The sequence below is a fragment of the Podarcis gaigeae genome (genome assembly GCF_964106915.1).
Source record: "Podarcis gaigeae genome assembly, chromosome: 14".
NCBI classification, from domain to species: domain Eukaryota; kingdom Metazoa; phylum Chordata; class Lepidosauria; order Squamata; family Lacertidae; genus Podarcis; species Podarcis gaigeae.
Window position 1 is genome coordinate 24,597,266 of NC_139690.1, and position 26,285 is coordinate 24,623,550.

At 47.1% G+C, this 26,285-nt stretch overlaps 1 protein-coding gene across 1 annotated transcript; it reads right to left on the reverse strand.

The window, feature by feature from the left end:
- Positions 1–1,413: 1,413 nt before the first annotated feature.
- Positions 1,414–26,019, reverse strand: ST8SIA2 (ST8 alpha-N-acetyl-neuraminide alpha-2,8-sialyltransferase 2). Its single transcript, XM_083713231.1, has 6 exons — positions 25,512–26,019; positions 13,525–13,587; positions 12,771–12,893; positions 10,057–10,314; positions 8,453–8,746; positions 1,414–2,833 (listed from the first exon to the last, which is right to left on the reverse strand). Exons 1-6 carry the CDS (start codon positions 25,619–25,621, stop codon positions 2,548–2,550), a joined length of 1,134 nt encoding a protein of 377 aa, XP_083569357.1. The 5' UTR covers positions 25,622–26,019; the 3' UTR covers positions 1,414–2,547.
- Between the last annotated feature and the right edge of the window lie 266 nt (positions 26,020–26,285).

Here is a 26,285-nt window from a genome sequence, read left to right on the forward strand (position 1 = left end):
ATAATATCTTCCATTTTTTCTTAAAACTCTTACCATAGTTCTTGTTACAAGTGTTAAAGCAATCCTGCCAATGTTTTTAGTTCTTTACAGTGTTCTCAAAGGCAACTTATAAATTTGCCCCATTCCCTATTAAAGTTCTTATCTTCTTGATTTCTGATTCTCCCGGTCATTTTCCCCATTTCAGCATAGTCCACCAGCTACTCCAGCATCCTAACCCCCTCTGTGTTGGAGGGCTGTGGGATCTCTTCTTCTCTTCTTCCTGCTCTCCCATTGGCTTCTCATCCACCAGCTCCTCTGATGCCCTTCCATGTTCCACTTGGGTGCTGAGGTCTCCTGGCCAGAGTCCCAAGGACCCCCAGTAGTTGCTGGTGTGACTTCCTCTGGGTTCCTCTATCTGCCAGAACTGTGGCCCCCACCGCTCCACAACAGGAAGTGGGCTTGCTGTGCAAGGCATCCCAATTGACTATAATGGTTCAATATAAATTTGCTGGTATGTGAGCACCAAGTGTGGCTGAGGGCTCCCATGAAGGAATGCTGTTCCATACAAGCAAAAATCCCGTCTGCTAAAAATAAAATGCTGGAGGGAAGTGTTAGCAATTCATTTAAATAATGCTGACAGTGTCCAGAGAGGAAAGTCTGGATATTGCTTTACAGAGGAAACTGGATAGAAATACAGTGTGTAATTTGTAGAGAAAGGAACGGAGAGGTTTTGTCATTCTTAGTTTAGACCAGTGGTTCCCAACCTTTCTTTTGGCCATGCCCCAACTAAGCATCTCTAAAATCCTGATTACCCTCCCCCCCGTGACATATAATTCTTATTATTCAAAAAGTGAACTCCGATTCACATGGAGGAAGCCTAAAAGACCATTAACTTGGTCTAACTCATTCTCAAATTGCCCCCCCTTAAAAATCAAATTGCCCCCCTGTGGGGCATGTGCCTCACATTGGGAACCTTGCACATAGGGAGCACTTTTTACTAAACAGAGGGAAGACACCCTCAGAACCACACAGCCAATCAGAAGTGCTACCTCAGTGAAGATCATGTCACTCTGCTTGGTTGCTAAGCAACCCCCCCTTATTTAGCTGATGTACTGGTAACAGAATTAACCCTTAAATTGCAAAGAGAATGATCCCTGCTGTTGGCCTTTTAACAGGGTGGTGTTTCCACCCTACCCTTCTCCCTGATGTGATAGTTTTCTACAAAGGGTTTTTCTTTTTGCTTTGATACGAGGAGAGTTCAGTCAATTCAGACCTCAGCTGCAGTCTGCATTGATGCATCTCACATACAGGATTACCTCCTTAACCTGCCGCCTGTGAAAACCAGGCCTATATCCAGAGAAAGTGATTGTTGTAAGTGAGGATGGCATACCAACGTTTTAATAAAGAACTACAAGAAGAAACAGAAGGCAACAGTGACTTAAAAATAACTGGTTTAATAACAAATCAGCTACACCACAGCAAAGCAGTCACTTGGATGATCTGGAAAATTCAGCTTGTTTTTTGAACTCTGCAGTTTGATTCAGCTAGAGAACTTGGTCATGAGTTCAAATCCACCTCAAGTCTTCTAAAAGCTGGAACTCTTGAAACCAACTGCTTTCGGTAGGCACCTTCTACATACTACATCCCAACGACTTTTGTTAAGAAAGATAGAAAAGGAAAGAAAACCAAGCGGCCTTTCTAAGTCCACCTCAACCGTGTGTGTGTGTGTGTGTGTGTGTGTGTGTGTGAATTTCATTTATTTTACATCAGCCACATTACATCTTCTTGAGGCCCTGGCATTTTCTCTTCCTGTAGAAATGTCAACAAACCCAGCCATCTAGTTTCCAAGGATCTTCAGTTCGCCTTTCTGCAGCAAGACGCCGGAGAACTTCTAGCGGTTTCCGGAAACCAAAGGGCACCCCTTCACTTAAGAAATAGTCGCAGATTGAAAGAGAGAAGCTCAGTCGACGTCTCTTGGATTGATGCCCTTGGAGAACCAGCCGTGGCTGCTACTCCTCATTCCTCACTCCCCTCCCCTCTTTGCTTTTTCAGGCAGATCTAAGGATTAACCCCCACCCCTATTCCCCCCTTGTTACCACTAAGCCAAGAACACAACACGAGCCAGAAGTCTGGCTTCTTGGCCAAACAGGCCCTACCTACCAACTCACAACACTTGGCCTAACATTTAGTTGTCACGCTAAAGTACCCACACAAACCACAGTGACTTCCCAAGCTTGGTTTTTTTTTTTGTGGGGTGGGGGGAGGCTGCCGTTAAGTACCAACCCCCTTCTGCACCCAGCCACTCTCCCCTGCCTGGGTCCGCTTCTCTCACCAGTCCTGTCCCTCACGTTCCACCCGCGAACACCAAACAGCAACACCATCAGAGGTTGAGCACAACCTGTACCCCGGATACAGGTCTCATGCATCCCCCATTCTGGACGTCAACAAAGAAAACCAATCCCACTACTGCCACCACCATCACCACTTGCTGCTCATCTGTGCCTCCCCCTCCCCCTTCCTCCCATGGGGCATAGCCTCTAGGAAAGTGGGTCCCCCAGAAACCCCATCCTACGTGGCCCCCTCACACTCCCCTACAGTGAGTTTCAAGGCTCCTTGCTGGTGCAGCGCCTTCAGGGCTTTGAACTCCAAGGGCATGGTGTGAGGGCTGGCCTGCGATGTGTAGCCATATCTCAGAGTGTCATAGTAGTGATACTTCACGGGGTTCTGGTCTTGATCTTGAGGAAAGGGCCAGAAGCCGTAGAGATGGATCCGGTTGCAGAAGCGAGTGGCCAGGGTGTACATGAGCAGTCCGGTGGTTGGGCGTTTTATGTACACTTTGTTTGTCAGCCAATACCTAGGAGGGAAAAAGAGAAAAGAAGGCTGGAACTCATCGACCAAGGAAAGTGGACTGCGGCGGGTCAAGGACAGACAAAAGGAAAATGCTGGCCACATCCAATGTGTAAAATTAAAGCGCTCTTAGACAACTTCAGCAGTCAAGAAGACTCCTGGGAACTTCAGTTTAAGGGTGCTGACCTCACAGAGCTATAAATCTCAGTCCTCCCTCTTCTTTCTTCTCTTCCCTCTGTATTTCCTGGGAACCTGTCTCTTTAAGGCAAGGATGGGGACTCCCAGGCAGGGAAGAAATTTGATTCAAATTGACCTCATTTGCACTTTCTGAAACTCTGTGCGATCTGAAACACAGCCATTCTTCAAAATGTGCATACCTCCAAATTTTGCAGTTACAGTTCTTCATGTGTAAATGGGGTAAATGCATCTCTTAGTGAAAATGACATACAAAAATGCATTGTATAGGGTAATTAGTGTGTGTGTGGTATGTGTGCATGCGTGCATATGAGAAACATTGCAAAAAATGTTATATTAGGCAAAAGTGTGTACAAAATTGTGCTAGGAGGAATTTGCACTAAAAAGCTGGAGAATGATCACAATGATTTGTTTATTTTTAATCACAAACCTGTGGACCTGTGGAAAACTGAACTCGTTTGGAGAAATGAGAAATTGACAGATTTGCCCCTCCTTAGTGTGTTGCAGGATCTCTTGAGGTTGGTGCAGAGGGAGCACTGAGGGCAGAACGTTTGAATTGGGGAGGGAAAATATCCTGGCTAGACTTCTAAATGAGGAACAAATTCCTGCATTATCTCTTTCTTCACACTCAGGTCAGCTTTGACACTGTCCATGTAGGCGCCAAGCACAGCTCTCCTGTTTTGCAAAACAGCTGAGGACCGTAACAAAAGCTAATTAATTTTGCAAACCCAAACGAAGGTGCTTCAAGTGCACGTGGGATGCCACATCAACGGCGCACCTTTTGCTGCTGGAGACTCCAGGTTTTAATTAGGAAGGGAGGCTATCTTGAGGAAGACTGTAATTATTTCCCCCCACTGCCGCCAAATTGGCCACACCAATCAGCCTTTCTGTTGAAGCCTGAGATTTGTATCGACTCAGGAAGCTGGAAAAAGAGCTGAGGACCTGCTGTTTGATACCTCTTTTCAGCAAGCCATAGTGGCAGGGAGTATTTTCTTCCTAAGCCAGAAAAAGAGAATTTGTAAAAATAAATATCTGATAATAGGGACGCAGGTGGCGCTTTGGGTTAAACCACAGAGCCTAGGACTTGCCAATCAGAAGGTTGGCGGTTCAAATCCCCGCAATGGTGTGAACTCCCGTTGCTTGGTCCCTGCTCCTGCCAACCTAGCAGTTCGAAAGCACGTCAAAGTGCAAGTAGATAAATAGGTACCGCTCTGGCGGGAAGGTAAACGGCGTTTCCGTGCACTGCTCTGGTTCGCCAGAAGTGGCTTAGACATGCTGGCCGCATGACCTGGAAGCTGTACGCCGGCTCCCTCGGCCAATAAAGCGAGATGAGCGTCGCAACCCCAGAGTTGGTCACGACTGGTCCTAATAGTCAGGGGTCCCTTTACTTTTTAAATATCTGATGGGGGGGCCTTTAAGGGCCCCCAAGAGGTCCTTTTTATTGTGCACCCCTGATGATTTTCTCATGTTGACATAGAAACAGGAGAAGAACCTTCCTTCTCCCCATTTCTGATTCCCAGCAACTGTTATTCAGAGACATATTGCCTCCAGCAGTGGAGGTAAGACCCCCCCTAGCATCACAGTGACTTAGAGACCCCTCCGGACTGCTGTCCCCCCCACTGCCCCATGCATATACTGCAACAAGTCACTGATGCAACACTAGTGCATTAGTGGTAGAATTACACTCAACCACCCACCCACCATTCTGCTTTCTTAGCTCTCCTGGACTGCTTTCCCAGCATCCCTGCATTGTTGCCACAGGGCACTCCTGTGCTAAAGTGCAACAAACGTAGGGTCAACTGGAGTATGAAAAGTTAAAAGGACTTCAGCAGGAGGTTATGGGGCACACACTGATTGCAAATGAAGCAGCAGGTCTGCCCCTAAACCTTTGCGGCAGCTAGACTGGTGACTGGGGCCGGCCGCCAAGACCACATAACATTCGCTCCCAGTACGTTTCCAAGGACAATTCAAAGTGTTGGTGTTGACATTTAAAGCCCTAAACGGCCTCAGCCCAGTATACCTGAAGGAGCGTCTCCACCCCCATCATTCTGCCCAGACGCTGAGGTCCAGTGCCGAGGGCCTTCTGGTGGTTTCCTCATTGCGAGAAGCAAAGCTACAGGGAACCAGGCAGAGGGCCTTCTCGGTAGTGGTGCCCGCCCTGTGGAATGCCCTTCCATCAGATGTCAAAGATATAAACAACTACCTGATATTCAGAAGACATCTGAAGGCAGCCCTGTTCAGGGAAGTTTTTAATGTGTGATATTTTAATTATTTTTAATTTTTGCTGGAAGCCGCCCAGAGTGGCTGGGGAAACCCAAACTTGGATCTCCAGCTGTTTTTGGACAACAACTCCCACCATCCCTAGCTAGCAGGAGCAGTGGCCAGGGATGACGGAAACTGTAGTCCAAAAACAGTGGGAGACCCAGGTTTGGGAAACCCTGTTCTACCTTCACTGTCAGAGGCAAGATTGGAGAGAGATGCGCTGTTGTTCTCAGGTCCTGCTTTTGTGAGCATCTGGTTGGAGAACTGGATGAGACCTGGATGAGAACTGGGCCTTGGCCTGATCCACAAGCTCTTCTTATCTTCTTAGACCCTCACCTGGAGAGTGCACTGGTCAACCGGGTATAGAAGGGATGGGATGATCTCGGGGCCCTTGTTACCTGGGCAGGAGGATGCCATGGCATCTTGGGTGCAAAGGAGCAGCGTTGTGTAGTCATCAACCATCTGTTTGCATCCTTGCCTTCCCTCCCCATTGGAGCAGAGTGACATATTATACATGCCCACAAGACAGCTGGTCATCTTGCTGCCTTTTTGGCTGCAAGCGTGGACCCTGTCCGTGGCTTGGAGCTCTAATTGAATTAGCTCTTCCCAGCCCCAGCTGTTGGCTCTCCTCACCCCGCCTTCCCATCTTATTGATTACAGCGCGGACGTTTCTTTGCAACAGACAAGCCCTCTGCGCTTCTCTCGCCATCTGACCTGCTAGCCTGCGGCACCGTTTCATGGGCGGAAAACCAAACAAGCAGAGAAAAGCAACCCTTTGACGGACAATGTACACAGAAAATTTGTCAGCTGGACAGCCGGTTCCAAATTTAGATGCAAGAATCTTCCCCACTGTCACCAATTCCTCCCCCTCCCCTCCCTGTGGCACAGCCCAGGTGGCTTTCATGGCCCCCAAAATCCAACAGCTGTTGAATTTCTGCTAGGCAATGCCTTAAAGGCACAGGTCCCCTGCCAGAAACAAAGAGCTGGCAGTCCTACTCAATCCCTACCATGATCTGCGCAATTACACTTTGGCCCCATACCTTCCTGGCTCAGGATGAGTCAGAAAAGGAGATCCAAATCTGCTCATCCTCCACCTTGTCTGCCCTGGTGGCGCCTCCAGGGATCCAGGGAGCCTCTCCAAATTGCAGCAAGCCTGGCTGATAGCTTATGGCACGAGGCGACAGATGCAAGCACAGGTTTAGGAACCAGTTGATATGCAAAGCTTCTTTCATGAAATCCACTTAATTAAGAGCAGATTTGAGTAACAGACCCTTGTTTTCCTTCCGGTCCACCCACCCACCAACCTTCTCCTTGCTGTGGAGATGTAGGATTATGCCAGTGCCAAATTTACATATAAGCTAAACAAGCTATAGCTTAGGGGCACACTCTCTTGGGGGGGACAAAAAAAATTTAAAGGGGAAAAAATCCTGGATGTACATTTCCAAAATATAAGATAAAAAGCATATAAAATAAAACCTACCTACAGCAACAGTGTTTTGTGTTGTGTAGGCTCTTATGATGTAAGTAATGGGCCCCACCTGTTAGTCTGCTCCCTAAAATATCACTGGTTTGCTCATTTTTCTATATAGGGTGCCTATATTCTGCATGTGCAAATGGCTTTAGATACCTATTAGGTCCATAAATTACCATATAGCATATATTCAACACAAAAAACAGCGGTAATTTGTTGTTGACAAAGGACAGCTAGACATATAAAGGGCCCCATTACCTTCAGTAGCTTAGGGCCTCATCAAACCCTGGGTTAAGCCTACTGCAAAATGGAATCTCTCTCTCTCTCGTATGTTTAGCTACTGTTGACAGTGTCATTCCTGTTGACAGACAGAGCAAAACTTCACCTGTTGTGGGCTAGTGGGTTCTGCTGTGTGTGTTGCTGGAGCCATTCAGGCTTGTGCACCTGCTTGCAATGGGCTGTGATTCCTCTTCTGCTTTTCCTTGTGTTGGCAACAAGGAGCAGAACCACAGCCAAGGGTCAAAATCCCCACCTATATCTCCTACCATAGATGAGGCAGGGATTAATTCATGCATATATGTGTGCATCAATATTTGGTGCCGATCCACACATTCAGAGTAAACATGCTATTAAGCCTGGTGTAGGAGCCAGGAAACACCATACATTTAAAGCACATCCCTCCCTAATAGTTTGCCAAAGGTGCTGGGTGCTGTAGTTCTTTGATGGGTAAACTACAGCTCCCAGAGTTCTTTAAATGTACGATCTGTATAGAGTTATGTGTGCACGTCCCTTCTCTAACCCAACCAACAAACCTCCCTGCACAAAGAAATATAGCTCATGAAGAATTACCCTTGCACTAGTTTTTAGCTCTCTCTCTTTCTTTTTTAAAATGAGCATGGCATTTGAACATGAAACAAACAATCCCAGAACATGCTGTTTTGCTGAAGGCTCTGAACAGCGTACAGTTTTTAGAAGCCATCTCTCAAAACTGAATTTGTGAGCATGATCCCTGATGGGAGATGTGAGGCAGGCTTGGTTTAACTGGGATGCCTCTGCAGGGGACTTTATCTTTGATCAGTGCCACCAGAGGATGGCCTGGGAAGAGGGGCATTGCTTTTTCCTTGCAGGCTGTTTGTCTGCTGATCAAAAACAAGCAAGCATGCAAGCAAGGTACCTCTTCAAACTGCTTTATCTTCCAGCAGGGGAAAAAGATATTCCCCTACACGTTAAAACAACGACGACACACAGTTGGGTGTTGGTGATTTTGTTCAGTAAAACAGCCCACAAGGAAAGTTAAGCATCCCTTTCTCTCTGCATCTCTGCTCAAATTCAGATAAATATAAGCTAATGCAGGAGTAAGGAACCTTTTTTGGACTGAGGTCTGCATTCCCTTCTCAGCAACCTGTTGAGGGCCACATGCTAGGAGTAGACAGGGCCAGAGCAAAGGAGAGCAGAGCAATGAAGGTGAGTTTTATTCTTGTAAAGCAGGGCCTGTGAGGGGCGTGGCCTAGAGATTAGAGGCGTGGCCTGGGGAATAGAGAGGCTTGGAGGGCTGGATTTGACCCCAGGGCCTGAGGTCCCCCACCCCACATCCCTGCACTAAAGCATTAAAGACAAAGACCATCAGGAACTGCTCTGCATGTCTCCCAAGAGCCCAATTTTAAGTGCTTTTTTGGCCCGGTGTGCGGAGTTCCTCACCCTCTGACAGCGTGCAGCAGCCGCAGGGATGGATAGGCGGTGCGGACGTTGATGTGGTGCTTGAGGATGAGCTCGTTGACCCACTCCACACGCTCCTTGCCTCCTTTGGCCATGAAGGCTGGGATCCAGAGGATGCTGCCGTTGAGGCTGTGCAGGCGCTGGAGCAGCTTCTCCCGCCAGGTATCGTTCACCAGGTCCTCGAAAGCACGCTGGATGACCGATGGGTTCATGGTCACCAGATCTGTCTTGGTCCCCACATCCCGGGTGTACTCTTGGACCGGGGCGAGGTTGCACCTGGAAGGGGAAAAGTCAGGGCACACATCCAGGAGGCGGACATTAGAGCAGGCAGCAAAAGAGGGTCTGAAATGATCAGGTAATGGGTCTGTTTTTTGGTGAGGAAAAACCCTTTCTGACCCAAGGGTTCCATTCCTTTCCGGGAAACTTCCTATGGGTTTCATGTCAGGAGTGGTGGTGCAAGAGGCCATGGGCAAAAGAAGGTTGCCCAGCCAAGAACATGGCACTTGGACAAGGAATCCCACCTCCCTGCGTAGCATGTCAGCAATGGTCACCATCTTATCTTGAAGCACTGGTAAATCCACAAGAGGGATGAAGTGCCTCAGCCCCCATTGCTTCATGCTTCCTTTCCCATTGTGTAAAAGTCATACAGACAACCCACAGAAGTTAAGAACAAGGCAAGAAGAGCCCTGCTGGACCAGACCAAGGGACTGATAGTCCAGCATTCAATTCTCACAGTGTCCAACCACATGGCCCAGCTGGGAAGCCCACAAGCAAGACATGAGTACAATAGCATTCTTCTGCTCAGTTTCCCAGCAACTGCTCTGTCTGATCATGAAGGTGATACAGCCTTCATGTAGTGGTGTAATAGTCTGGAGTCCTTGGAGGTTGAAGACCCTTTACTATTTCTTAATCAGGGTACCTGCCCCTGGCATCCTAGAGCTGCTCAGTCAGCATGAAAGGGGAGCTTTTTAGCCACCGTATGCCCTGAAGTGAAGCATTTAGGAACACCCAAAACACAAGGGGCTTCCGTTTCAAGAGAATGGTGCTCAAGTTCTGTTACGTACAGTGGAACGTCAAGAAAAACGCATATTAATTCACTCTGAAAGAAGATACTGGAGCACTGCAAATCATTTGCCTATGTATGTGCATGGAAAGTTGCTGAAAGGCAACACATGGAGCCCTGCACTGATGCATCTCTACACAATGCATCTCTTATTATTATTAATGTGATTATTGTATAATTACAAGATTACTGTATAATTTTGGCAGGTGGTATCATCTTAGAAAAGGTGTGGCTGTGAGTGGGGAGTGGCTGTGACTGTCATGCACTTCTGAATTTCTCACTACACTACTGCCTTCAAAGCTTCAAAGCCTCATCCTCCGTGAATTTGTCTACCCCCCTAATCTATTCTGCCTTTGACTAGATGATCCTTGGGGTTCTCTACCAAGTCTATGGTTCATTTAAATGCAAACAGAATTGGATTTCTCCCCCACCCCTAGTTGAGATGCATGGTTTGGTTGGGGGTTATTTTAAAGAGAAGGGCCTTCTTCAAAGCCGAGTGCTGCTTCATGGAAACCACCATTACCTTATCACAAAGTTGTGAGCATCTATCTCCTCTCCACAGCTGCTGTTCAACAGGATGCCTGAGTTGCCCACAATGGCGCATGTCCGAAAGTGTTTGCCTTTCAGTGGTGAAGTCCTGGGCAGGAGGGCGTAGAGGTTTTGGGAAACGTTCATTGTGCTGTCTCTGTCAAACACATAGTGGATAATATCCCCAGGCTTGAGAGTTCCCTTGAGCACTGAGATGTCTTTTTCAGCATCTAGAAATTTCAAGATGTGCTTTCTTTTTAAAAGAAAAAAGGAGGGAGGGAGGGAGGGAGGGAGGGAGGGAGGAAGGCAATAAGTCTAGTTAGGAACACAGGAAGCTGTCTTCAACTTAGTCAGAATCATTGTCCTTCTAGCTCAGCATTGTCTACACCAGGGTTGGTAAACCTTTGGTCCTCCAGCTGTTGCTGGACTAAAAAGGTAAAGGACCTCTGACCATTAGGTCCAGTCATGGCCGACTCTGGGGTTGCGGCGCTCATCTCGCTTTACTGGCCGAGGGAGCCGGCATACAGCTTCTGGGTCATGTGGCCAGCATGACTAAGCTGCTTCTGGCGAACCAGAGCAGAGCACGGAAACGCCGTTTACCTTCCCGCCAGAGTGATACCTATTTATCTACTTGCACTTTGACGTGCTTTCGAACTGCTAGGTTTGCAGGAGCAGGGACCGAGCAACAGGAGCTCACCCCGTCGCAGGTATTCGAACCGCCTACCTTCTGATTGGCAGGTCCTAGGCTCTGTGGTTTAACCCACAGCGCCACCCGCGTCCCACCGTTGCTGGACCGTTGCTAGTCCACCGTTGCTGGACTACAACTCTCATAATCCCTGATGATAGTCCATGCTGTCTGGGACTGATGGGAATTGTAGTCCAACAACAACTGGTGGGCCAAAGGTTCCTCAGCCTTGGCCAACACTGATTAGAAGAAGCTCTCCAAGGTTTCAGACATGGGACCTACCCAACTGTGCAGGGAGATGTTTGGGATTGAACCAGGGACCTTCTGTAGCTATAACCCTTTCAGAGTCAGGCAGCTAGTTATGTAGCTTGTGGACTCAACAACTAAAGAAGATCAGACGCAAGGACCATCACACTTGAGTCATGCCCTTTCTAGCAATGTTGCTGCACTGTATATGTTATTATGTAATCCAGAGTAACCAATGTGATGTTCTCCAGATGTTCCTGGATTGCACCTTCCATAATTCTTGACCACTGGCCTTGCTGGGTGATGGGAGCTGCAGTTCACCTACATCTGAGGGGCACCATGTTGGCTACCTCACATGTAAGCTGTGCCTTGATGCTATGGTTGTGCTGTCTTAATGGTATGGTTGTGATGTTGAGGGTCCTCTGTCATGGAGCCATCAGTAGAGTGCATCTAGAAGGTTGCGGGTTCCCCATCCCAGCCTTACATTTTTGGTATGCCAAAAATGTCTTTGGGGCGAAAGGATAGTGTATAAACAAACAAACAAACAAACAAACATTTTTACATATACCGGTAACTAAAAGGCTGCCACATATGCGGCACAAAAGCATCATTTTCTCGAAGGATCTCTTTACACACACAAACCATATGTGCACAAACCCCATTCATGATGATGACAGGCATTTCACTGTAATAATAGTGAGGCTGCTGTTTGGAATTTATAATGCGAGTGTTCCAAGCAGCTCACATCGAAATTATCTCCGTACTGCTTACATCAACCACCTTGGTGGCCGCATTGCCTCCAGCTGGGGGGCTGAGATGAAGGGATTTGCTGAAGGCTGCCCACTGAGTTGATAGCAGAGACAACATTTGAACTGGCGGCTTCGTGACTTAGATGCTGCACCAGCAATCCTCAGTCCTCACTTCCCATGGTACTCCTACTTTGGCCCCCAGCTCCCTGCTGCTGCTCTGTCTGGAATTACTAGTAATGCTGCCCAAACTCAAAATAACCTGACTTGTAGATCTAATGCTTTAGTTGAGATTCCTACATTGCAAGGGGTTGGGCTAGAATTATCAGGGGTCAGCAAACTTTTTCAGCAGGGGGCTGGTCCACTGTCCCTCAGACCTGGTGTGGGGCCGGACTATATTTTTGAGCGAGAAAATATGAATGAATTCCTATGCCCTGCAAATAACCCAGAGATGCATTTTAAATAAAAGCACACATTCTACTCATGTAAAAACATGCTGATTCCCAGACTGTCCATGGGCCAGAGTTAGATGGCGATTGGGCCGGATCCAGCCCCCGGGCATTAGTTTGCCTACCCATGGTCTAGATGATCCCTGGGGTTCCTTCCAGCTCTATAATTCTATGATTCCATGAAATCTGCCAAGTCTGTAAATTCCCAGGGAACGAGCTTTGCTACAACAGAATTTAATATTTTTTGAATTTTTTTTTAATAACTGAGATCAATTATGGGTCAACTTATTCTTATCTTGGTGAAGCGGTTGTTTTATGTTGTTGGGTGATATTTGTGGATGAATGCTTTTATTGCTTTTCTGTTATGTTATTAGTGCTTGTCTTCTTTATAAGTATTCTTATATTTTCTCCGTAAATAGCCTCAAGCCTTCTGCTGACTGTGTGAAATGATGCACAAATTGAATAAACTAAACCAAATGAAAAAACCTGTAGATACGTCAAAATCTCAAAACAAATGTCAAATTTTCATCCAATCTTGTAACACTGGATTTTGATGTGCCCACTCCTAGAAATTAGATAGTACCTGATCTTCAAAGAGAGTGTCTGGTTGTGTTGCCATTTGGATGGAGTTGGACGGTGCTTAATACTTTCATTGCTTCTGTCAACAACAGCTGGAGATAAGGAGCTATTTATTAACACTTCGGCTCTGGAGAGGAGAAAAAGAGAGAAAGGGAGAGGTGGTGGAGGAGGAAGAACAAGAGCAGGATCCATTAGCACAGATTCCAGCAAGATCTCTCAAGATACCCAAAAGAATTATGGGCGCTGTAGTTCACCCTTCACAGAGTCACAGTTTCCAGCAACCCTGAACAAACTGCATTACCCAGAATCCTTTGAGGGAAATCACATGCTTTAATGATATAGTGTGTACACAACCCTTGTGGAACTCAGCAAGGTGAGGGGCAAAGCTAGAATTGTTTGGTGCTGCCTGCCATTGGCTCTGGCGCCACCTACTGTTGATCTCCCTGCTTTCTGCCCAATCAGTCTCAATGACTAAAAGCTGCTGGTGGTAATGAGATAGGAAAGTATTGCGGGAGAGGGGAACGATTTTGGGTGAACAGAGGGATGATTACGAAAATCTGCAGCAGAACAGGAAAGGAACAGGTATCTACGAGGTGAGTTGAAAGAGCACCATCCCACATAAAAGAGAAAGGGGGGGGGGGAGAGAATATGCTTGAGAATGTGTGAGCATGAGTGTGTGTATGCGAGAGAGAGAATGAAGCAGATTAATAGCCCTCTTAAAGCAAAACACAAATGAACACAACATCCAATTTACGAACCTATTAGGTTTGCCATGTAAGCTGCTCAGTGCCGATCTGATTGCACCTCTGCTTCCAGAATTCCTACAGGACAAAGGAAATGCATTATTCATCAAACTGGTGCCTTTTCGCAAAGCTTTTGCTCAACCGTCGGTGTGATCTCCTCTTTGTTGTAGTCTGGAGGGCTCCAAAGTTAGAAGCTTTCATTTTTATATCATGTGTAGGTTCCAGGGCATAACGTAAAGGCACACTTTGTGACTGGAGGCATTTTCTTGTAATTAAATATCTTCCAAGAATTCTACAGAATTCTATTGGCCACAATAAAATATTTACCCTAGCAGGTGGACTCCAGAAGTGATGGATGGCTAACCCCTATCAGCCCAGCCCACCCAGCTGTCACCTGGTCACTGGCTTCCTCACTAGGCAGAAATGGATTGTATTTCTATTTAAATTACAGGGTTGTCTCTAAGATAGCACAAAATGAAAGCCACTTATACCTGCCCAGCTGGTGAAATGTTTTGCACCAGCAGAACTTCATTGTGCAGTTGAATTGTGGAGCAGGTTGCTGGTAACTGTGTTGCATAGTAGATTGTGCAATCTGTTGCACAAGAGGTTTCTGCTAGCACAACAGTTGCATTAGATTACTCTGCTGTGCAACATTAAAGTGCTTCCATTTGTTAGCCCGAGAGTCCTTGCTAGAAGACAGAGAACACTGGATACAGACCATAGTAATTCTTTCTAAGCCTGCATATAAATATATGTTTATTAATATGCACACACACATGCAATTGCATAATTAACATGTGCAATTATATAATATGTATAATCGGTGCTTTTTTTCTAGGGGTAGTCGAGGGTATGCAGTACCAGAACCATTTTTTCCTAGAAGAAAAGCACTGTATATAATATAACACACACACACACCCCTGTGTCCTTTTGGGGGGTTGATGCTTATGTGGACACCCTACTAAGGGCCCCTTTACTCCGGTATCCACAGGAAGCGGGTGGCACAGTGGTCTAAACCACTGAGCCTCTTGGGCTTGCTGATCAGAAGGTCGGCAGTTTGATTCCCCACAACTGGCTGCGTTCCTGTTGTTCTGTCCCAGCTCTTGCCAACCAAGCAGTTTGAAAGCATGCCAGTGCAAGTAAATAAATAGATACCGCTGTGGCAGGAAGATAAATGGCATTTCCGTGCGCTCTGGTTTCCGTCACGGTGTTCCATTGCACCAGAAGCAGTTTAGTCATGCTGGCCACATGACCCGGAAAGCTTCCTGTGGATAAACACCGGCTCCCTTGGCCTGAAGGGAGATGAGTGCCACAACCCCATAGTCACCTTTGACTGGACCTAACTGTCCAGGTTCCTTTACCTTTTTTTACCTTACTCCAGTATCAACAGTGACTGATCAGATGTTTCAGGGAAGCTGACTAAGGCACTTGGAAGCCACAGCTATCCCTCCTATTGTTTGAACACCACCCTGAGCACCTGATATTCAGAGGTCCTCTGCCTCTAAGATCATATCCAGATCATATATCTAAAGCAGCTGTACACCTCTTTAACAGTCGTGGCTTCCCACAAATAATCCTTGGAAGGGATTGTTTGTTACAGGAGAGGGAAGCAACAGTGACCTTACTGTGGGTGTCTGCTATAGACCTCCAAGCCAGACTGAAGACTTGGATGATGCCTTCCTAGAGCAGATTACCAAACATTCAGAAAGGAGAGCTATAGCAGTCATGGGAAACTTCAGCTACCCAAATATCTGTTGGAAATAAAACTTTGCCAAGAATGTAAGGTCCAACAAATTCCTCAGTTGCCTTGCTGACAATTTCATCTCCCAGAAGCTGGAAGAAGCAACAAGCGAATCAACTATTGTGGACCTGTTCCTCAGCAACAGGGAAGAACTCCTCAGTGAGGTGGAAGTAGTGGGAAACTTGGGAGGAAGTGATCATGTCCTCTTGGAATTCAGTATTGCAGAGGAAAGAGAAAGCTGAGTGTGCACTCTAGACTTTAAGAATGCCGATTTCAAAAAGCTTATAGAACTACTGGGTGAGATCCGATAGTCAGAAATGCCCCAAGAGAAGGGAGCTCATGATGGATGGGAGTTTCTTAGAGGTGAAATTCTGAAGGCACATTCGCAAACAATTCCAATACGAAATAAAAGTAGGAGGCATCTAAAGAAACCAGTGTGGTTGCATAAAGAATTTATGGATGAACCAAGATTTAAGAAGAGATGAATAAGAAAATTGCAAAGGTAGGGTATACATGACTAGCCAACACCCACAGGGAGAAGGTCAGGTGGGCTAGAGCCCAGGATTGCAAGAGAGGTTAAAAATAATAATAATGAGATTTTCTTTTGGCTATGCTCAGAGCAAGAGGAAGAATAAGGAAGTACTATTTCCTCTGTGTGAGAAAAAAGGAGAAATGCTATTGACCGAGTCAGATAAGGCAGAACTGCTCAACACCTACTTTCCCTCTGCCTTCTCCCAAAAGGAAAACAGTGCCCAACCTGGTGATAGTATAATAAATGATGCAGAGAGGGAGCTGCAGCCCAAGATAGGAAAAGAGGCAGTAAGGAAACACCTAGCTGCTTTGAACTGCATCCAAGGGTATTAGCGGAATGTGCAGATGTAATCTCAGAGCCTCTGTCTATAATCTTTGAGAATCATTGGAGAACAGGTAATGTCCCTGCAGACCGGAGGCAGACAAATGTTGTCCCCATCTTCAGAAATGGGGAAAAGAGAAGCCAGGTAATTAGTGACAGCTTGACATTCAAGCCAGGAAAAGTCCTAGAATAGATAATGAAATAGGTGGCCTGTGAGCTCTTGGAAAAGGAAGTTGTGGTTACTAAGAGCCAGGCTGGGTTTCTGAAAAACAAGTCATGCCAGACTAAACTTATTTCTTTAATATATACGTATTTGGATTCAGTAAGGCTTTAGGCAAAGTCCTCTGTGATATCCTTGTGGAGAAGCTGCTAAAATGTGGGCTATACAATGTTACTGTTAGGTGGATTTGTGTTGGCGGTTGACTGACCAAACCCAGCAAGGGCTTAACAATGAATGGTTCCTTGTCAGCCTGGGGAAAGTGACAAGAGAACTTTCAATGTACATTGTAGCTGTAACCTGCATCTGGAGAGACCATTTAGGGCAGTCAAGGTTCAGAAAAGGGCAACCAAAATAATGAAAGGGATGGAGTGATTTCCTGATGAGGAAAGGTTGCAGCGTTCAAAATGGTGAGGAAGAAGTGACACGCTAGAAGTTCATTAAATTATACTTTGCATAGAGAAAGTGGATAGGGAAAAGTTTCCTCCCTCTCTTATACTACTGGAAGCCATGAACAGCCAAAGAAGCTAAATGCCAGAAAATTCAGGACAGACGGAGCAAAGTACATCTTCATGCAGCTCATAGTTAAACTCTGGAACTCCCTCCCACAGGAGGCAGCGATGGCTTCCAACATGGATGGGTTTAAAAGAGGATTGGACACATTCATGGAGGGGTAGGCTATTGGAGTTGAAGAACAGCTGGAGGGTCACAGGTTCCCCTTCCTGGTGGACATGTACACTGTACTCCATGTGTTGGCAACCTTGAGGCTGGACTACAGCAATGCACTCTCTGTGGGGCTTTCCTTGGGCCTGGTTTGAAAGCTCCAGCTGGTACAGAACCAGGCAGCCAGACTGCCAGTGGGTGCATCTGGCCGACAACATGTGACACCGTTGTTAAAACATCTGTACTTGGCTGCCCATCTACTACTGAGCCAGGGTCAAGGTCCTTGAATCAAGTTACAAAGCTCTGAACAACTGAGGCCCAGGATACCTTAGGGAACCCCCTGAACCCTTATATCACTGAGATCGTGAGCAGGCGTGTCATTTGCTGCTTCCCAAGTCTGCTTCCCCAAGAAACTGAGCCATTAGTTCTCTGTCAATACAGATCCAGCAGGTGACTTCGAGTTACACCTTTGCTGGGAACTTTTATTTGTTCTCAGGCTTATGCAGACAAGATTAACAGTTTCTTTGTTAGCTAGCTGATAATCTAAGAAAACCAGAACCACCTGTGGTTTTTATTGTGTATGTATAATTGTTGTGAACCATTTAGATTTTGTTTTTTAAATCAAATTTCAGGTCCCCAGTATTTTTAAAAGACAAATAAATAAACTAAGTGCCCATGTGTAGCTCCTTTTCTACTTTACTTGACACCTCGCATCATTATCAATCTCTGCCATTCCTCCTTCTGGGAGTTAAGTGTTTGATAAGTACTCTGAGAAACAGTTGGATGCCCATCTTCCCAAGGCTGCAGGCAGCAGCCGAATCCACTCTGCTGGTTCATGTGTATCATTTTCCTCAGCAGATTCTTCTTCCCCTTGCCTTCCCCCTGCATCCCCACCCAGACCTTTCATCTTTTTGTGCTCAGCCATTCAGTGGCCTTGGGAAGAGGGAGCTCACTTTCATGTCTCTTTATTGTTTGCCAGTCCCAGGGAGAGGAAATCCAGGAGAAAGGGCCCTTTGTTTGCTAAAGAGCAAAGGGTGTGTGTGCACCCATTTTGGCTTTACAGGTGGCCTAGGGCACCCTTCCCCAACCTGGTGCCCTCCAGATGTTTGGAGTGAAGCCCCAGCCAGCACAGCTGTTTGATCCATGTGTGGTTTAAAGATTCGCAACCTTTATGAAAGGAGTGGAAACCTTTTGCACTTAGCAGCACCTACGGTAGACAGCTGAGGTCACATCCACACCAAACATTTAAAACACAGGGCTTTCCCTCAAATAATACTGGGAACTGTAGTTTATCCCCCCAGTGCTACAATTCCCAACTCCCTTAACAAACTACAGTTCCTGGGATTCTTTGCGGGGGGACGCATGCTTTAAATATACACTTTAAATATACCAGGCAGAGGGCCTTCTCAGTAGTGGCACCCGCCCTGTAGAACGCCCTCCCACCAGATGTCAAGGAAAGAAACAACTATCTGACTTTTAGAAGACATTTGAAGGCAGCCCTGTTTAGGGAAGTTTTTAATGTTTGATGTTTTATTGTGTTTTTAATATTCTGTTGGAAGCCACCCAGAGTGGCTGGGGAGGTCCGGCCAGATGGGCGGGGTATAAGTAATAAATTATTACATTATTTTTATTTTTATAATTATGGATATGATCTGAACAGGTATAATTCACCTGCTCACGATCTGTAAGGTACAATGTGTTGTACTTCTGTCTAAATTATGTTAATTCTTTCCATGGATATGTATGCAAATTGGATGCAGACTGTGCAAAGAAAAACCTGGGTATTTGCAGAAAGGATCACTCTCCCATAAGTCCTATCCTCACATAGCTCATGGCCTTGAAGCTTCTCTACCCCATGGCTGTGGTAAGCCATCAGAAAGCCCGTTGCATGACATTTTTAGCAAACCTGATCAGCTCTGCTTCCTGGGCTGCCTCTTCCTGGAGCAGCAAAACCAGTCATGTCCTGTCACACATTTTGTGTTACTAGATGTCATGGGAGAGGAGGGTGGAAGATGACTGAAGGTGGTGCAGAGTAGCTGTGTCTCCTTTGAGTGAAGGGATCTCCCATTTGAGCACAGCCTCACCAGACTTGATCTCCCCTGCCCAGGACAAGGGGAACCTCATATTCCTGCCTCGCCAAGACGACTTGCGACCTTGCACATCAATGTTTAAAGGTCTCATCTGCTCACGTTGTCACGCTGACAACGAGGTGTCTAAAAAAGCTCTCCTCCGAAACAGCAGGTACTCTCTGGGGAGCCAAATAGTTCTTCAAAGCCACGGCAGTGAATTCTAGCAACGTCTCTGCCAATAAAGTCAAGAATTGCCTTTCACTGTAGCTATACAGAACTTCTCCTTCTTCCCTTGGAACCATATAAGGAGGAGGGTCAGGAGGCAGACCCCTGCAGTTCAAATTATGCCCTGAAAGGAATGCAAGATAACTCATAACTTTCAGGTTTAGACAACTGGGGTGGATGGTTTTATAGTGCAAAAATCCATACCCTACCAGGGAGACTCAGAATATTATGCTTGTTTTGTGCTTTTCTTCATTCAGGGCTGGGTCCACCACATTCTGTCTGCTAGCACAAAGTCTCTTGCACTATTGGGCGGGTGAGTTTTTATGTTGAGCAGCAGAGGAATTCAAAGCAACAGTTGTGCTAGAAGGAACTTGTTGCACAACAGATTGTGAAATTTACTGCACAGCAAAGTCACCAGAAAACCTGCTTATGCATTCTTGTGTGCAACCACGTTTTGCTGATGGCAAACCTTTCACCAGCAGACAAGTATGCTGCTAAGTGACTTTAATTAGCACCACAGCCTTTAGGTTTTACATAATTGTATTCAGAATTGCAAGCATTCATTTTTGTTTCATCTCATTTTAACATTTTATCTTTCTTTTAAAAGGGAAATTTACCAGAGAGAATTGGCATTTTACATCTGTTTGTGTGGCGGTTTATTCAGCTCTGAGTTCACTTATTCTGTGATGACCAGATATAAATACACCACTCTAATACTACTGCTCAGAAGTAAGGATGGGTAGAAATTTGGTTCACAGGAATTTACATTTTAATGTGAAACTACCTAATCTTCATTCTCTGAAGCAATAAGAGAACTGAAACACAATTATCCCCAGGTTCAATCCTTTGCATCTTCAGGTAAAGCTGGAAAGTCACAAGCCGATCATGGTAGATATTATTGAGTTAGTTAGGCCAGTGGTCTGACTCAGTAAAGAACGCTTTGCTCTTGTATATGCATTGTTGTACGCATGAAATACAATTGCAAAATTTGGAAGTACACGAAATTTGGAAAAGGGCTGTGTTTTGGTTTGTGCAGTGCTTCAGAAAGTGCAAAGGCTATGGATTTGGATCGAATTTCTTCACCATCCTTGCCTCTAAAGATCCCCCAGGAAATATGGAGGGAAGAGAAGAAAGAAGATGGGAAAACAAAGAGGGAGAATGTGGAAAGTGGGATCTAAAAGGTCTGCTTGATGAGAATGGGTGGGAGAGGACCGGGGGGTGGGGGGTGGAGAGACCAGCATCCTATACATAAATATAGCCTGACATGATTGTCATTACACTGGGACCGCCAGACCAGAACTGGCCACCGGCCCATTTCACATCTCATCCCTGTCTCTTCCAGTGGTTGCTCCTGGTTAATTCAAAGGCAGGTTATTATCCCTCTGATAACCTCCCTCACCTGCACCTCATCATTCATACTGTATCCTGGTGTAGGAGAAGGAAGGAGATGGTGAATTAATTTTTGTTGCTGTTGGGGGAGGGGTCAGGAATAAAATAACCGCAAGCTCTGTGCCAGGCAGAAACTGGGCACCCTTCCTAAGGCACTCTCTAGTGCCTAGTTGATTTCATGATAAAGGGGAGTGATTAGGACACAATGTGATTTTTCTCAGGGTGGGGTGGGGGAGAGGGAGTTCTTCTGTCCTATCCCATTCCAGTTTGGCAAGTACCAAATCTCAGACCCTCCAAGTGTCCCTGCTTTCCAGGGGCGGTCCCGAATTTACAGAAGCCATCTTGGTTTCTGATTTGATCCCAGAATGTCCCGCTTTTCCTTAGGATGTCCCTATTTTCTTCGGAGAAATGTAAGAGCGCATGAATCTCTTCCTGACGACTGAGACTCTTCCCTTCTGATTTATATCTAGAGGGACTTTTCACAATTGCACCTCTAAAGGTGTACCTTTTAGTTAGGGCAAGTAAGGAGCAGTCCACCTTCTGGATACCTGCACAAGAAACTACTCTGGTTGTGCTTCCTAATTGGAAGGAAGAAGGTGGGCTTGGAGTGCTGTTTTGTGCCAAAATGCAGCAGACAGTCTGCTGCATCAATGGCTACTCTGGAGTCACAACAGTCTTTAATTACGTGATTGATGGCACAGTCTGAGAACTACATTTTTACACATTGCTCCATCCGTATCTCGACTAGCAGCTTCCCCTTCAACTTGATGGAGTGCTCCTCCCTCCTTGGTCTAATCAGGACCACACGCTCCATCACAGAATAATAGGAAAGTGGAAGAGCTCTCTTCATTTTATCCTCTACTCAGCCTAAGAAAAGATTGACAGCAACATCTAAGGCAGAGGTGGAGAGACTCTAACTTCTGTCCTCCCTCCCCGACTATTCGCCAAACCCATCCCTGACCGGGAAGTGCCCACAGCAGATACCCACCCAACCCTTTTCTCCAGAATGGCAGAACATAAGAAAAGCTCTTCTGGCTTAGGGCAGAGAACTGTCTACTCCAGCATCCCTCTTCCACGGTGGCCAACCAGATGCCCCAGTGGGAATCTTGCAAGCAGGACCCGAGCGCAACAGCAGCTCTCCCCTTTTGGGATTGCCAGCAACTGGTGTTCAGAAGTCATCTTGAATTAGATTGGCAAATAGTCTCAATCAGCACAAGACCGTTTCCTATGTCCCCAAACAGCCTTTCCCATGGCAGTACAAGTCCATAAGAACATAAGAAGAGCCCGGCTGGATCCAAAGGCCCACCTATCTAATCCATCCTCCTCTTCTCACAATGGCCAACCAGTTGCCCAGCTGGAAACCGAGAAGCAGAATCTGAGCATTTAAAGCACATTTGGAGCATGTGGCTTCCCCCGACGAATGCTGGGAACTGTAATTGATGTGTTGCAGAGCTGCAATTCCCAACATCCTTAGCAGTTCCCAGTGTTCTTTGGAGGAAGCAATGTTCTTTAAATGTATGGTGTGTATGGTGGCACTGTAAAGGCACCATACATTTAATGCACACTTAAAGAACATGGATCTGAAATTATTACTCCGTATTGAGAGAATTGCACTCAGTACCAGCCCCAGGGCACTGGGGCACTCCTCTTACTTAATACATTCCCTTCAAAACAAACACTACAGCTGGGTCCTACAAGTGTGGAGTAGGTACACAGAGAAGGGGAGAACCATTGCAAAAGGGGCTTCTATCCATGTCACAAGCACTAGGGCAGAAAACGGATAAGTGCAATGAATGGTTATTGCCTCTCTGCTAGATATACCTGAGGGACATTTGTGGCACTGTGGTCTAAACCACTGAGCCTCTTGGACTTGCCAATCAGAAGGTTGGCAGTTCAAATCCATGCAATGGGGTGAGCTCCTGTTGCTCTGTCCCAGCTCCTACCAACCTAGCAGTTCGAAAGCACACCAGTGCGAGTAGAGAAATAGGTACCACTGTGGTGGCAAGGTAAACGGCATTTCCATGGTGTCCCATTGTGCCAGAAGCAGTTTAGTCATGCTGGCCACATGACCTGGAAAGCTGTCTGTGGGCAAATGGTGGCTCCCTTGGTCTGAAAAGTGAGATGAGCGCCACAACCCCACAATCGCCTTTGACTGGATGTAACTGTGCAGGGGTCATTTACCTTTTACCTACACCTGAGCATGATGCCTAACACTTTCCAGCTTTGCCAACAATGCCATTGCCACTGCCCCTGGTTGTCAGTGGAGTGTGGTGGATCCATGTCTCCCACTTTAAACTTCAAACATTTCTCAAGTGCTAAACCTGGAGCTTTTCGGTACTTCTTGCATTAAACCAGCCCTTCTACAAGTCCCTATCCCAAGATGCAGGGATGTAGCTCAGTGGCAGAGCATCTCCTTTGCACACAGCAGGTCTCAGGTTCAACCCCTGCCTGAAACCCTGGAGAACTACCGCCAGTCAGCGTAGGCAATGCTGAACTAGAGGAGCAACTGTATCTTTCACAGAACCAGAAAACTGTGGAGTTGGAAGGGACCCCAGTCTTCATGTAGTCCAACCTCCTGCAATGGAGGAATCACAGCTAAGAAAACCCTAACAGATGGGCATCCAAGCTGTGTTTAAAAGCCTCATGCGAAGGAGAGTCTACCACCTTCCCAGCTCATCTGCTCTACTGTTCTTACCATCAGAAATTATTCCTCAAGTTTTGTTGGAATCTCTTTTCCTGTCACATGAATCCATTGGTTTGGATCCTCCCCTCTGGAGCAACACAAAACAAGCTTGTACCTTCTTCCACATGACAGCCCTTCAGATATTTAAAAGACGGCTATTGAGTCATCTCTTAGTCTTCTCTTCTCCACGCTAGGCATACCCAACTCCCTCAACTGTTCCTCATAAGGCTTGGTTTCCAGACCCTTGATCATCTTGGTTGCCTTCCTCTGCAACCAAGTTCTAGTTTGCCAATATCCTTCTTAAATTGTGGTGCCCAGAACTGAGCACAGTACTCAGTGGGGTCTGATATAAGACAATATAATGGTACTATTACTTCCCTTAAACTGGACTATTACTTCAGTTGATGCAGCCCAGAATTGCATTAGCATTTCTTGCTGCAGAATCACACTGTTGACTCATGTTAAGCTTGTTGTCTACTAAGACTCCCTAGATCAGGGGTAGGCAACCTAAGGCCCAGGGGCCGGATGCAGCCCAATCGCCTTCTAAATCCAGCCTGCAGATGGTCCAGGAATCAGCGTGACATGAGCAGAATGTGTCCTTTTATTTAAAATGCATCTCTGGGTTACTTGTGGGGCATAGGAATTTGTTCATCCCCCCCCAAAAAAAATATAGTCCGGCCCACCACACAGTCTGAGGGACGGTGGACTGGCCCATGGCTGAAAAAGGTTGCTGACCCCTGCTCTAGATCCTTTTCACATATACTACAGGCAAACCAGGTGTCTTCCTTCCTATATTTGGGCATCTGATTATTCCTGCCTAACTGTACAATCTTACACTTGTCCCTATTGAAATGTCATATGTTAGTTTTGGCTCAGTTCTCCAATTTGTTAAGGTCATCTTGAATCTTGATTCTGTCTTCTGAGGTACAGTATTGGCTACCCCTCTCAATTTGGTGTCCTATGCAAATCCTCTTCAGTTCCTTAATCCAAGTCATTTATAAAACTGTTGAACAACACCATGTCCAGGACAGAACCTTGCAGCACCCCACTTGTCAAGTCCCCCCCCCCAGGATGACGGGGAGTCCTTGGTGAGTACTCTTTGGATTTGGTTAGTCAACTACCTGCAAATCCACCTAACAATAACATTGTTCAGCTTCTCCGCAAGAGTATCATGAGGGACTTGCCAAAAGCCTTATTGAGATAAAGATATGCTACATCTACAGCATCCCCGTGATCCACTAAGCTTGTAACTATCAAAATAAGGCATGAGGTTCTCCTGTGTCCCAGAGGAGAGACCAGAGCTCAGTGGTGGAGCATATGCTTTGCACGCAGAAGATCCTAGGTTCAACCCAGGGGCATCTTCAGGTGGGGCTGGGAATTTTCCCTTCTGCCGGTTAGGGCAGACAGCACTGAGCTAGATGGAGGCAGCTTTCTTATTTCCCGTTTCTCTCCCCCCCCCCCCAACTTCCAGCTGGTCCACGCCCCCCTCTCCGCTCCCGCTTTCCTGATCTCCCCAAGACCCTCATCGATTGACTCCTTAACACCCCAACCCCCCCACAACTGCAGCTGATAAGCCCGACCCCACCCTCGAACCTCACCCAGCGCTGGCCGGTACAGGGGTTGGGGGCTCGGTCGGCGAGAGGCTAGAGCGAAAGCGCTCCCCCCTCGCTACTGAGAGCTCTAGCAGCCGAGGCAGAGCGCGCGGAGACAAAGAAACTCCGGAGTGCCCCCCCTCGCCCAGCCCACCCACTCCTTCTCTTGCAGCTCCCCTTCCACTCCATCGCGCCCCCTTCCTCATCCTCCTTCCCCAGAGAAAAACCATCCTTTGTAACCGCACTCCCCCCCGCAGAGGTTTTCCTTCTCCTTTGTAAACCACCCGCCAGCATCATTTCGCATCGATCCCTCTTTTTGGAAAGCCACCCCCGTGCTAAAAGTGTCCCCTACCTTACAAGCCCCCCTCCGCCACGCCCCCTGCCCGAACCAAATCAGAGCTTGATTTCCCACCCCACCCGGCTACTCCAGCCCGGCTCCAAGCCCCCTGCTTCTCCCAAACTGTTTCCCCTTAGCCCCCCCCCCCAATCGCGCCCCCCACAAGAGCCACCTGGATCAGAGCGCAAGGACGCGCGGGGGAATCGAACCCGGCTCCATTGTTTCTTTTTTACCCGATTTCCAGCTCGATCTCGGAGATGTCCGCGAAGATCAGGATCCCCACCAGCAGCGTGAGCAGAGCCAGCGTCCAGCCGCGGCAGGGCAGTGGCGGCGGCGACGGCATGGCTCCGGGGCGCAGGGAGAGAGAGCGAGAGAGACCGGCGGGGCTCGGCTGGGCTGCAGCCGCCGGGGCGCCTCCTCTGCCGGTCCAGAGGCGAAGAAGGTCCCGAGCGCAGGAGTTTGGAGATCTCCCAAAAGAGAGACCCCACTCCCACCCCTTACACACACCGCTGCCTACAAGTTGAGGGCTCCCTCTTCTCTCGGGGGTCACCGCCTACTGCATCCCCAGGCTGGGAAGCTGGGCTTTCATCCTCGCGAAAGGGACCAGCCAGGACAGAGCCGCCGCCTCCTCCTCTCCAAGATTTCTTGACACTGAGAGGGGAGAGAATGAGTGAGAGAAAGAAAGAGAAAGAGAGAGAGAGAGAGAGAGAGAGAGAGAGAGAGAGAGAGATAAGCCTCCCCTCCTTCCCTCCCTCTCTCCTCCCCCTCTCCAATCCTCCCTCCTCATCTACAGCCTTTGCAAAGTTTCTCTCTCTCTCTCTCTCTCTCTCTCTCACACACACACACACACACAGAGCGGAATCCCCCTCCAGTCCCAAGAAACAAAACACATCTGTAGATAGACATCTTACAATACCAGCAGTAGTAAGAACCATTTAGAAAGCACTTGTCAGAAATCCACTTTGTTGTCACCCTTACAACCCGGTAAGGTAGGCCAGCGTTTTCAT

What these genes read in the sequence shown, in the direction of transcription:
- ST8SIA2 (XM_083713231.1), bottom strand. Translation starts at nt 25,621, where the DNA reads ATGCCGTCGCCGCCGCCACTGCCCTGCCGCGGCTGGACGCTGGCTCTG. An exon ending in GAGATCGAGCTGGAAATCGG is followed by an intron (nt 13,588 to 25,511) that starts GTAAAAAAGAAA and finishes TTTGTCCTGTAG; the next exon opens with GAATTCTGGAAGCAGAGGTG. An exon ending in TTACATGGCAAACCTAATAG is followed by an intron (nt 12,894 to 13,524) that starts GTTCGTAAATTG and finishes TCTCCTCTCCAG; the next exon opens with AGCCGAAGTGTTAATAAATA.